The sequence below is a fragment of the Ochotona princeps genome, chromosome 18, assembly GCF_030435755.1.
Source record: "Ochotona princeps isolate mOchPri1 chromosome 18, mOchPri1.hap1, whole genome shotgun sequence".
Taxonomy (NCBI): Eukaryota; Metazoa; Chordata; class Mammalia; order Lagomorpha; family Ochotonidae; genus Ochotona; species Ochotona princeps.
Window position 1 is genome coordinate 22,280,223 of NC_080849.1, and position 12,244 is coordinate 22,292,466.

The following is a 12,244-nucleotide window of genomic DNA, read 5'->3' on the forward strand; positions in this document are numbered from 1 at the left end:
TTAGGAGACATCGTAAGCCTGGTACTTGGTTATCGTTGATGACCTTCTGTTTCTCTCCTGTAGGTAGTAGGTACGGTTGGCCTCAGGGTAGGTGACTTTGCTGAGTGGGAGTTTGTAGATGGCAGGGTTGTTGGTTGTCAGAAGCAGGAAGGTGAGCGCTGAGAGGCAAAAAGGCCAGGTGCCGGTTGGTAGCCCAAACTGCAGGGAGGGAGAATGTGAGAAGCCTTGGTTACCTCGGACAGATGTGCCTGTTTCATCACCCTGTACCAACCACCACAGCCCTGAGGAGTGGAACTTGTGCTTTTTGCGTGTTGCTAAGGATAATGCTTGATTGACAACTAATATAAATATGGTACATATTTATAACCGATACAAGCAAAACAGTTGTATCCGTCTGTATCGTAAGAGGTGAGCACACACACTTGAACATGCGGCCATTGGAGCCCCAGTGGGGTTAAAGAACCTTTATGTTCATGACATGCCTGAAGAAGTGTGGCTGGCTGCAGGGTAGTCTGAGCTGTAAGAACTGTGGTCATTCTACCCTGACACCCATCAGCCAGTTGAAGGACGTTTTTCTCGTTGGTCATAGCTGATTGGACTAGAAATAGGCATCTGACTCAAACATAACTTCCCACTGGTAGGTGACCTGACCAATGGAATTCCTCTCTTGTGAATTTGCAAGGACAAGAATGGACAACCAACCAGTGATAGGTGGCCATTCGGGGGCTGTGTGCAGTAGGAGTCCATCCCAGAGACACAGGAAGTAGAGCAGAAGTATGGAGGGAGGTGCAAGTATGGCATCCAGTCTTTGCTTCTGGGGAGCTGGGGGTGCAGAGTAGCTGCCTGTCTCCTCAAGGGCTCTCCCAGACCCAGTTCCCTTGCTGCTGAGTTCCATGTGATTTTTTCATCCATTTAATTGCCCTGAGGCTTTTGAGTAATCCTTTCCAATCTTGAGATATCTTGAGTGGATTGCTAACCAAGATCCAAATTCATCTGTGATGCAGAGCTCATCATGCCCCCTGACCTCCAAACATTATTACTTTATTATAAACAGTGCAGGTCTCAGGTAAGACCATGGGGATAACAATGCCAGTCATATGGTGTCCAAAGATGGCATAGTGAGGTGGGACTTAGGGAAGAGCAAGCACAGCCTGGTACCATATCTGAGGCTGTACTGACTGATGAGCTCCACTCAGACTCTTGACAAAGCCCTGCTAGGCACTACACAGGTATTTGGGGAAACATCCCTCCAGGTGTATAATGACAAAGGTGTGGGTTTAGAGTCCTACAGGTTGAGATCTGAGTCCCACCTCTAACCTTTCTGGGAAGTATTTTTTTCAACTGTAAAATAAGGATACAAGTATGTGTAGTGCTATCAGAAAGCTGGTACTCAGTGGGCACTAAGTACTGAGCAATGGTCCTAAGGAGAGCATGAAGCAGATGGTGGCATTGTTGGAAACACAGGGCATCACATACATGTGACAGAAAAGAAAAAAGCTAAGAGCTCTTCTGAGAAAGCCGTAAATAGGCTCATATATGCCATCCAACATCTTTATATTTTGCTCCTCAGTGAGTTAATAACCTGTACTATTTTGTATCCATGACAGCAGTCAGCAGTGTGTTACACTCAGTAGGCACACAAGAAGTTGACCTGTCTGAACTGAATGGCACAAACCAGCTTCCCTGTGATCAGAGGAAGGCCAGTCACTAGTGTCAACACTTGTGATCAGGAACCAGGGAATCAGGCCTTCCTGTCTTGCATCTCTTCCAGGACTGAGGAAGGCACAACATGGATGGAGGAGCCAGCAAGTGGATGAGTGTTGGAGGAGACAGCAAAGTCTGGAATGGAGGGAGCCTCAGCAGTCATGGTACCCCTCACTCTTCACTCTGATGGCCAGTGGTTCATCCCCAGGTCTTCCATTCTGCATCTTGGGGGCTTACCACCTTGTTGGTGCGTTCTTTCAGAATGTCTTGGAAAGTTACTACATGTTGGGCTCTATGGCAGGTAAAGGTAAAGATGATGACAATACGATAGAACCCCTGTTAAGCAGGAGCATTCGGGCTGAGCAGGAGGAGGACCAGTGAATAATAGACTTATCACAAGTTCATATGTTAAGTGTAAAAGCCAAGGTGTGTACCGATGTAAGGGGACCCAGAGGAAGGACTTACTCCCCTGGAGGACAGAGCATAGTATTAGAGATGGCTACCATGCTAAGTCCAAATGTTGTCTCCATCAGAAGCTAGGGAGAGATTTGGACAGGCACGAGCAGATCACCATCCTGCTTTCACCTGCAGCATCAGCGCGGTTTTATCCTGGCTGTCATGAGAGATATGTTGTAATGGCCATGTCTAGGACCAAGAGACATGGACAATCAGCTGAGCCATGAGTACTCAGTACACTTGGTTCCTTCTGCCCTCACACACCAGCCCAGGCTGGGGTCCAGACAAACAAGGGGCTCTGGACTGCTTCCTGTGCCCGTAAATCAGCAGCTCTGGCTCCTCTGGCTTAGTGAGGGCCTGGCTCTCCTGCTTCCCTGAAGCCTCTCTTAGTGTCCTTCCTAACCAGGATAATTGTCATGGGAGAAGAAAGATGTGCGCTGGCCCACAGCTTAGATGGGCAAATAATTTAGGGGCACCCACAGCACTGAGAGGAGGCTTAAGAATCCTTCTAGATAACGATACAATTGAAGGGAGTTTGTGTCTCCTACAAGGAGTCCACTGGCAATAGGCTTGGTTGGTCAGCAGTTGACATTTAAACTTTTGAGACCCAGCTTGTCTGTCTTGGTGATGATGAAGTGAAGAGTATGATCTGAAATGATGTGATGGACCAGAAAAGGGTTCCTGAGGAAGGGTTTTGAGGCTGGCTTTGGAAGTTGAGAAAAGGCCAGCAAAGTATGTGGGTGCACTGTAGCCCTTTCTCTTTGACTCACCACAGATAGCGCGTTGGTTAGGGCTGCGCTCAGGTAGGCTGCAAACAGGGCTGGGGAAAAAAAAAGAACCAATAAGAAAGACTCCAGCAAAGATGTGACAGTGCCTCGAGTTTAGTCTACATCTATTCTCCCCATAGATTTTCTGCTACAAATGCTAGTTTTTATATTAAGACAAAATTTCATTACATTTCCATTCCTTAGTAGCTTTAAAAGTGCCGAATTCTACACAAATTTTGGTACAGTTAAGACAGAAGATAAACTTTACTAAAGGACCAGAATTGAGCTGCTATTGCTTTCTCGGGTCCTACCACCTTGTATCCAAGCCAAGGAATATTTAACAGCATAAAGCGTAAGTGAAAATTTTACTAAATAGAAAAGGCAATTGAGTCTCAGAGCTCTCTGCAGGAAGATTTCATCACGAGTTAGTAACATGATAGGGATTTTCAGGGTGGATGGCCTTCTGTGCACTTGAGGGAGAACAAATGAACCTGCTGTCTTGTCTTCTATGCTCTGCAAGGAGTGTGGTCAGGCTGGCTACGAGGAAGAGCCAAGAGTACCTAAGTGAGAAGCTAGGAAAATGGGCCAGTGTCATTGGTCTTTGTGTCACAAAACCCTGAGTTTCTCATCTGAGAACCTCCTGGTTGTCCCTAAGATGTGAATGAAAGTTAACCTTTGCTAGAAAGTTCCTATGAGCAATGCCAACCATATTCTACAGCATTGCTACATTAGAAGTACAAGTATCATCTTCATTTCATCATTTTGAGGCCCCCCCCCCAAAGCTAAAGTAACCTGACTGTATACTCAGTCTTCGGGCTGGAGGTGTTCCTGCTGGTTTAGAGGTGGGGTTTCAAGGAGAAAGAGTCACAGGAGAGTAAAGCTGAGTACAGCATGGGGCAAGCAACTGTTTCATGACTCACACTGAACAAGTTATTTCTTCAGAGGGAGTGGGAGCCCATGCCATCCTTCATGTCCGTTAAATCCTCAGGGACTACACAGGAAAGGGCTCGACTCTTCCTGAACACTCCCTTGGTGTCAGACATCATTCTCCTTGCCTGCATTACTGGATTTGGTCCTGAGAGTTCTGAGAGGTGGACCCTATTAATGTCCGGTATTCAGGGTTCAAATGACTCGTCCAGAATTACAGGGTTAACAAGGGCACAGCCCTGGCCGTTTGACTTTGGGAGTGGACTTTTCACTATTGTACATCACAGCCTTTTGGTTTTGAGGTCAGAAAGAGACAGGCACATGGAGGGGCAAATCCAAGCACCACTACGGCCTAGGATCCGGGGGACCCTGGAGGCCTCAGCTGAGCTCTGGACTTGGTCTTTTCAGGAATGAAAGCCCCAACTTCACTTGACTCACTCATCTACTCTGGGAGTCCACTCTCACCTTGTTCCTCCTCTGTTCTTTATTATTACTGTTATTTTGAATAAAATTTGTCTGTTACTAACAGGGAAATCATCTGAAAACCTCATATAACTCTGGGTAATTTATTCATTTAGCTCCATTCTCCATCTATAAAATGGAGGTGGTAATAGTATGTACCCATCTTACAGGTTGAGACTTAAAACAAATGCAGCGTCTCAAGGTTTCACCACTGGAGAGCCACCAATATTTTGGATTAAATAGTTGTTTGTGATGAAGTCTATCCTGAGCATTGGGGAATGTGCACTAACATCTCGGGCCTCTACCCACTGGATACCCATAGGACCAATACCAATAAATACCCATTCCTCCCTAGGTATGACCAATCAAAACATCAACAGACACTGCTAAATGTCACTTGGGAAATAACCCCTGGTGCAGAACCATTAATGTACCGTCTAGAGTAAATTTTGCATTCAGGAGTTGCTGGTTGAACATGAAATTTCCTTAGCAAGCAAGCAGAACTTGAAGCTGGTAGGTAGGCATATCCCTTCTGGTCATTTCCTAGCCAGCAGACCAGACTATTGGGCTCTGAGTATCCAGACAAAGGCTACAGCTTCAGGCCTGTGAGAATCTAGACCGTCTCTGTGCTCTGCCCCTCGTTGGAGTTGTGTGGCAGGTGCACTCAGATAAATTATCACCACGACCCAGAATCCTGATAAAGTCCTCGGGTCTCCTTTTTTATTTCTAGTGAATAGATACTTTTATTTTAAAAAGGGTAGGTTCTAATCAACTTAATAATACACATGACTATTAATTTTAAAGCCACCCGTAAGAGTTTGCAGTTCTTGTCACTGAGGCATTTTAGTGACAGGAAATAACTAGGAGTGAGTCTGAGTTTCAGGTTAAAGAGTAAATCTGACCTATTTAACAGATTATCACAGTGATATTTCTTTCAAACGGGGCTGATCTGCCTGATGAAGGAACCTGTCCAGACCATCACGTCTAGGCCCCATACTTAAGCCAGATGACTACTATGTGTTCTGGATTTCCTAGGATGGCTTTACCTTAGCAGTCATGGAGCACATGACTGCATCATTAACTGTTTTATCATTTTTGACCTGAGAACGCATTACCACATGCTTCCAGATCTTTCTCCACCTTGTAGGAGGTAGAGTGACTGCCTGTGCCTATAGACCTCCCAAAAGCCTCAGAATCCCCAATTGCAAAACAGAGCTTGAGTCTCCAGGGTCCACAATGAATGAACAGAATGATGTTTGTAAAAGTGTTTTGGTTAAAAGTGATAATCATTAGATGCTGTTATCGTGTGGGCCTTAAATTCTGCAGGTACACCAAAATAAACGTCTTTGAATGCCAGTTGCCACACACTTTTGGAAGTTTCCTCATTTACATAATGCTGATAGTCCACAGCTGCACCTGCACAGAGCCTGCTTGAATTATCTCCATCAAAGGAGTTTTCTTTGGTTTGCTTTCATGTAATGTTAAACAACTGAAGGCCATTTAAGGATGGGGTTATGTAAATATACCAAATGGCTGCAATGTGATTTCTTGGAGCTTGGAACTAATGTGTAATCTGGAGGGATCATTAGAAGGCCTTGTGTCAGTTTAGGTCTTCAGACTTGCTGCTTTATATGATGCAAGTCTCTTGATTTTACATATAAAGATTATCTGGCAAGGAGAGGGGCTCTTCAGCTAGTTCCACTCCCCTTGCCGGAAACCCACATCCTGACTACCCAGGAACAACCACAAACCACCTCCAACTTAGTCTGTCCTCATGTGGCTGAACCATTGTGTCTTGGATGTGCATATGCTGTCTGTGGCACCTACCGCAGGTAACAGCGAGAAGGTGTGTCTGCCAGGTGATGACGTAGAACATGCCTCCAATTGCTATGCATGCCAATGCGCTGTTGAAGCCGCACAGGCCAGAGTAGATGGAGTCAAATGGCGTCGCGATGGTGAGCCCTGTGGGTGGAGACAGGTGTCAGCGTTGTGTCAGAGCCATCCATGAGCTCCCTGCCTGTCCTGAAGCTTGCCAGTCTTCCAAGCTCAGAATCAGTTATCCTTTTATGTATCCTTATATATTATAATAGAAAATAAAACACCTGTGATCTATAAGAATGTATACAATATTCAATATATGTGTAGTGAATAAGATCAGAAATCATTTGTATATAAAGCCTTTAATGGAGCCACCCAGGCACCAAGGGTCACATGGCCACCAGCTGTTAAGCTGGTGCAGGCTGAAGACATCTCACTTCAGAAGTCCAAACACTGTTTTGCTGGTGCCCCAAAGGGAGATCTTTCTGAGAACAGATCCATCCTTTTATCATTGGAAATGAAGTATGACCAGAATCAATATAAATATGGCCGGAAGAAATCTCTCCAAAACTCTAGATTTATATAGTAGGGTGGTCATGACTGATACATAAGCCTTCTATTGCAGGCAGCTTTTTGTTCAAGGAAACACGAAGAAGCAAGCACTTTGGATGTGGAGAAGCAGGGCACAATGGGAGGAAGGAAAATTCATAGAAAACAGTGTGCATCAAAGACGCACATCACAGTTTTCCTGTAATTCATGAGGGCAAACGTTGACACAGACCTGCTAAGATCCCCATGATGGATCCAATTGCTGCATGCAAGCAGATAAGAGGTGAAGAGATGAACAGAGCAGCCAGGAAAATGCCTCCGGTCCAGGGGTTATCGCAGCCGTACACCTGGCCAATGCCGATGGGGATGGCTCTCAAAAGCTGTGGGCACAATAGGGGTCACAAGCTTATTGTGGAGGCAAAAGAGACAATGTGAACTTCAGCTGCAAAGCCTTCTAGGTTAATATTTCGTAACAGATTTTCAACGTGTGTCTATTCCAACAGATGACGTCCACAAGGAACAAAAGTTTTAGCACATGAACTTTGACTTCTTAGGGCACTAACAAGCTAACATGTTGAGATTCATATTTAGAAACATGAATGTAAGACATTTATCTCTCAGTGAAGAAAAACTACCTTTCAAATTAAGGTATTATTCAATAGAAACATAATAGGTACCTCACCAAAGTTGAGCTTTCCAAATCCTCTTATATATTTTTTTTAAAACCAAAAAAGATGACCAAAAGGCTGAACATTAGGTGGAAGGATGGCACTGTGTGTTTCCCAGAACCACAATGTCTGGGTGAGCAATTGTATTAACATCAACAGAGAGGGCCCAGAGCAGACACAAAGGGACTTCAAAAAGCTCATGGAAAATGGAATTAGTAGATAAGTTAATCTTGCTGCAAGAAAACCTTGTAACCCACGCATAGTTTTGTCATAATATACACGAGCTTTTTTGACAACTCCTTATATGCTTGGATTTCAATTTTTTTTTTGCCCCTAAACTGCTTATCTTTTAATTCCATTCACCTTCACTTTGAAGTGTGCTTGTAATATTGTCTGGCTTCTGCTCTTTTGGTTGATAAACCCCAGGGAGTGCTTGCTTAACTCAGTCCTCCACGTTATCTCTGGGGTTGGTGGAGCCTGTCCGTGAATGGAAAGGTCCTTGAGGAAGTTTGGTGGTGTGGTACCTGCATGTGTGACCCAGGGTTGGGGAAGATGATCCTGGGGACTCAGACTTCTCCATCCATGGGAGTCTGAGTTCTGTGTTTGGGGTGGGGCTTGTTTGAGGTCCCTTGAGTCAGGGAGCTCCTTGAGGCTATGGGCCACAAGTGGGATGCACTGGGCAGCCTCACCCAGACAATACACTGGGGTGAGTTTGTGAAGGGATGAAGGTAAGATGACTGTTGGTCTAGGACTGTGTTCCCTGAGAGGACTGTTCCCAGCAGTGTCAGGGGAAGGAGAATCTGCAGCTTCAGGGACTTCACACCTTCGTGACAGCGGATATGGAGCCTGAAGGATGGGTTCAGTGGGCTAAGCTGGAGGCTCAGTCTCCTGTTACTTCAGGCCTTGGGACAGAATGGGGCTCTAGCCCCATACTACAGGGCACGGAGCACCGGTGAGAGTTCTGCAAAGGCCACAGCCTGGGAAGCTTTGTCTGCAGTCAGCTGCACCCTCCTCACGTGCCAGTGGTGGTGGTGGTTGTTGTTGGTGGTGATGGTGGTGATGATGGTGGTGATGGTGATGATGGTGGTGATGGTGGTGATGGTGGGAACTCTCCAGTATTCCTAGCAGAAGAGGAGTCCTTGGGGATTCACCAGTTCTCTCAAACCTCAAGGCTCAAACGAAAACTTAAAAAGACAACTGACTCCTCATTACTACAATTCATTTAATTAGCCAGAAAGTTACTCCTTAAAGAGTTATCACCAACATTTAACTGTTTTTCTATTCTTTGAGCCAGGGCTCCTAAGCACCTGAATAGAATTATTTCATTTTCTTTCTTTCTGCTTCTTCCATGTCTATCAAATTCCCAAACATCTCTTCAATTGAAGATGTGGCCTGGGGAAGGCAGAAGACCTTAAGCTTCCAACATCATCTTTATATTCCAACCTTAAATTCCAACATCATCTCTCCACCCACACAAAGCAGGGTAATTTCACCTCTGAGGGAGATGGATTGGGCAAACTGTGAGTGGGAAGGAAATTTGCTGAGTCGTTACATGGCCCTTTTCTCACATCTCCTGCATGAAGGTCTTTGCACACACATAATAACCAACCGAGATGGACCCAACATGTAATATTTCTTTTCCCAAAGAAGAAGGCGTCTTAGAGCAATGTGGGGATTTTCGACTATACTCTGAGTGCTAGACATAAGGCATTGCTATTTCTGAGAGGAAGTTCTCCAACGAGCCTGTGGGGTTTTAGGGTGGGATGCCACTGTGTCATGAGCCGTTTCAAAGGTATGCCAGGTTGCCAGATTGGGCTGTGGATGTGGGTGGGGTGCCTCCAGAGTAACAGAAAATGAGGGGACCTCTGAGAAAACCTGCATGGTTAGATAAGAAGCAAGTCCTGAATGTCTCCCTGCTGAGTTAACGTTTTTCATGTGGCTTCTGACTCATTACCTTGGTGGACGTGCAGAGGGCAGGGTAGTATACAGAGTATTTGTAAAACAATCTTTTAAAAGCTGTGTTGTAACTGTTTCATATTGGAGGGATATCTGTGCTTTACAATGTGCGTGAGCCTCAGAGAGTGAATGGGAGGAACAGCGGAGAGTGAAAGAGAGACTTCTTAAGCCAATACTCTGGAACATGATGTCTAGGTGATTTTAATGATTCAGTGTAGCAGAAAGAAGAAAAATACACGACATACATGGTATTAAAACTGGGTAAAAGCCTCAGAAGCACTTTGTAAAAAAAAAAGAATAATCAAAGAACCTAGAACTGGAAGTCAAGAGACTGGACCTGTAATCTTGACTTTGCTCTTGACTGACTGGGTGACCTTAGGTAGGTCTGTGTTTCATCTTTACCATCTCAGGGTGGGACCAAGAGATAAGAATGGTAGCTCTCAAGATCTGTAGAGTTCTCCACGTGTTTCCACAGAGGATTGGTTGTAGGACCCTCTACAGATGTCATAATCTTTGGGTGCATTAGTCCCTTACACAGTACTGTAGTATTTGCATACAAGCTACAGTCATCCTTTTGTATACTTCAAATCATCTCTGGAGTTCTATACCATCTAAGTAAGTGCTAGATATATTATTGCTATTCTGGGGGAATTATTGTTCAGGAATAATAATAAAATAAAGGTCTGCATGTGTTTGGTGCAGGTGCACTTTTCAGAGTATGTCATCTGTGGGTGCTTGTATCCATGGATGTAATATCTGTAGATATTCAGGAAACGCCATGTAAGCCTCATACTTAAAAATGCCAATGGTGATAACTCACAGATGTAAGTAGGATATGCAAAATAAGTAAAAGTGTCTTTCCAGTCTGTGGTTTGGACAGATGCTGATTTTTCTCCCCTTTCAGGATACATACCAAAGGCACTTGGATCTCTGGCCAGCTGATATTGGGCACGGAGGACACGGGCTTCACCACTGTTGTGGGGAAGAAGGGGTTGTAGTGGCCTGTGGCTGCCAGGAAGAGGGTCACAGCGATGTTGAAGGGCAATGTGAAGACAGGGACGTCCCACTTGCTGAAGATGTTGCCCAAAGCACTGGAGAGGATGGGGCTGAGGGCAGAAGGATTATGCTGGTCAAGAGAGGGCCTGGCCCAACAGTGGTCCACATAGCAGTCACTGGGGTCCTGTGCTTTTCTAGAGAAAAAGAGCAGTCTCCTCAAGCCTGATCAGCTCTGTGGGGACCAACAAAGGGTGTGGGAGTAGGAGGGGTGGTGGGGCACTGCAACAGGGCTCTTCACCCATGTGGGTCTTATTTTCCTGGCCCTTTCTCAGGTAAAGAGAGGCCAGAGACGCTCTCCATCACAAGAAAATGCTGCTAGCTAACAGCACACAGATGACCCATGTGGTACTGTTACCTTGTACCATCAGCTGCTGTAAAATGGAGTTGAGCCATGGGTTGGGAGAGAAGGTTGATGGCCCTTGATCTGCACTGATCACCTTGGAAGCGAACTTACCATGACATGGACATCACAGTGATGGGGAGCAGAAGCCACCAGTAATAGTCACCCTTGTCTGAGAACACAGCTATCAGCAGCCCCACCAGTGTGCCGTTGTAGCCATGGAGTCCTGCTGCGATGGCCGACCTAGGGGAGAGAGGTGGGGGATGTGGAGTGGGGACTTGCCAATGGCCTTGTAAACTTCTCTTCTAGGGGTGGGTAGTGGTATAGTGGTTAAGATGCAGTTCAGAACACCTGCTTCCCCTATTGCAGTGCCCAGCTCTAGACCTGGCTGTTTCTGATTCCAGCTTTCTGTTGGTGAGCACCCTGGGAGGCAGCAGGTGATGGCTCACTTGGGTCGGACACAGCCGGAGTTCCCAACTCTTGGCTTCAGTCTAGCAGAGCCTTGCCTGCTGGGGGGCATTTGGGGAGTGAGCCAGTGGGTGGAAGATCTCTGACTTTGAATTGAAATTTCAGTCAGTTATTTTAGTTTTCAGAGTCACACAGATCTCCTTCTGAAAATGGAGAGGGAGAGCTCAAGCCAGTCAAGCCGACATCTCTCCAGACAATGTGTCACTGGGAACAGTTGTCACTTACCAGCATCCTGATTTTGAGGATCTGGGTGCTGAGGGTGGAGAGGGGTAAATGAATGGTCCCCAAAGGAGTGAGTTCTTTGCCCTAGACTTGGTGGCTGGTATACGGGGGACTTACCTGTCCTGACTCAGGATGACGGCAGTCAAGGTGGACACAACGGTGCCCAGGCAGCCCGCGATGGCCCACCATGGGTTCTGGACAAAGAGGCCAATGATGATGAGGATGCCACTGAGGGGGTTGTTCACAAACATCACCTGAGACGTGCCCCGGAACACCCAGTCCAGGAACTGGAACACGGGTGACTTGTCTGAAAAGAGTCAGGATGGGAGGTCAGCAAATCGTCTTGGGGCAGCCCTGGGCAAGACCTAGGACCAGCAGTGGGTAGGAGGCATCTTGGCATCCTAGTCCCTGCTGTCAGATGCCACAGGAGAGGGTAATAACCAACCTGGGAGAGAGGTTGGCATTGCAGTGGGGTCAGCTGCTGCCAGCAGCACAGAGCATTCCACTGATTTGAATCTTGGCTGCTCTACACTCCTTTCAGCTACACACTAACATGCCTGGAAAGTATTGGAAGATGAGTCTTGGGTACCTGCCACCTGCATGGGAGATCTGGATGGAGCTCCAGGCTCTTCATTTCAAACTGATCCAGTCTCAGCCACTATTGTGGCCACTTAGGGATGAATCAGTGGATGGAAGACCTATTTTTCTTATCTCTTCCTAGAATTCTGCCTTTTGATAAGTAAATCTTAAAACACAAAGAAAATAACTTGGGTGTTCATAAAACCCCTGAGACTGATTTCTGGGTGGAGTTAGGGACCCTGTACCCCCATGAGAGTGACACAAATGTCCCA

At 46.1% G+C, this 12,244-nt stretch overlaps 1 protein-coding gene across 3 annotated transcripts in view; it reads right to left on the reverse strand.

The window, feature by feature from the left end:
• The window catches only part of SLC14A2 (solute carrier family 14 member 2), a 175,439-nt gene continuing 163,195 nt past the window's right edge, over positions 1–12,244 (reverse strand). For all 3 annotated transcript variants that reach the window (XM_058676946.1, XM_004579529.2, XM_058676947.1), the window contains 7 exons: positions 11,511–11,700; positions 10,818–10,946; positions 10,221–10,413; positions 6,916–7,063; positions 6,144–6,278; positions 2,931–2,980; positions 1–198 (listed from right to left, as the gene is read on the reverse strand). In XM_058676946.1, the coding sequence (XP_058532929.1) occupies positions 1–198; positions 2,931–2,980; positions 6,144–6,278; positions 6,916–7,063; positions 10,221–10,413; positions 10,818–10,946; positions 11,511–11,700 (1,043 nt within the window). The remainder of the gene's footprint in view (positions 199–2,930; positions 2,981–6,143; positions 6,279–6,915; positions 7,064–10,220; positions 10,414–10,817; positions 10,947–11,510; positions 11,701–12,244) is intronic.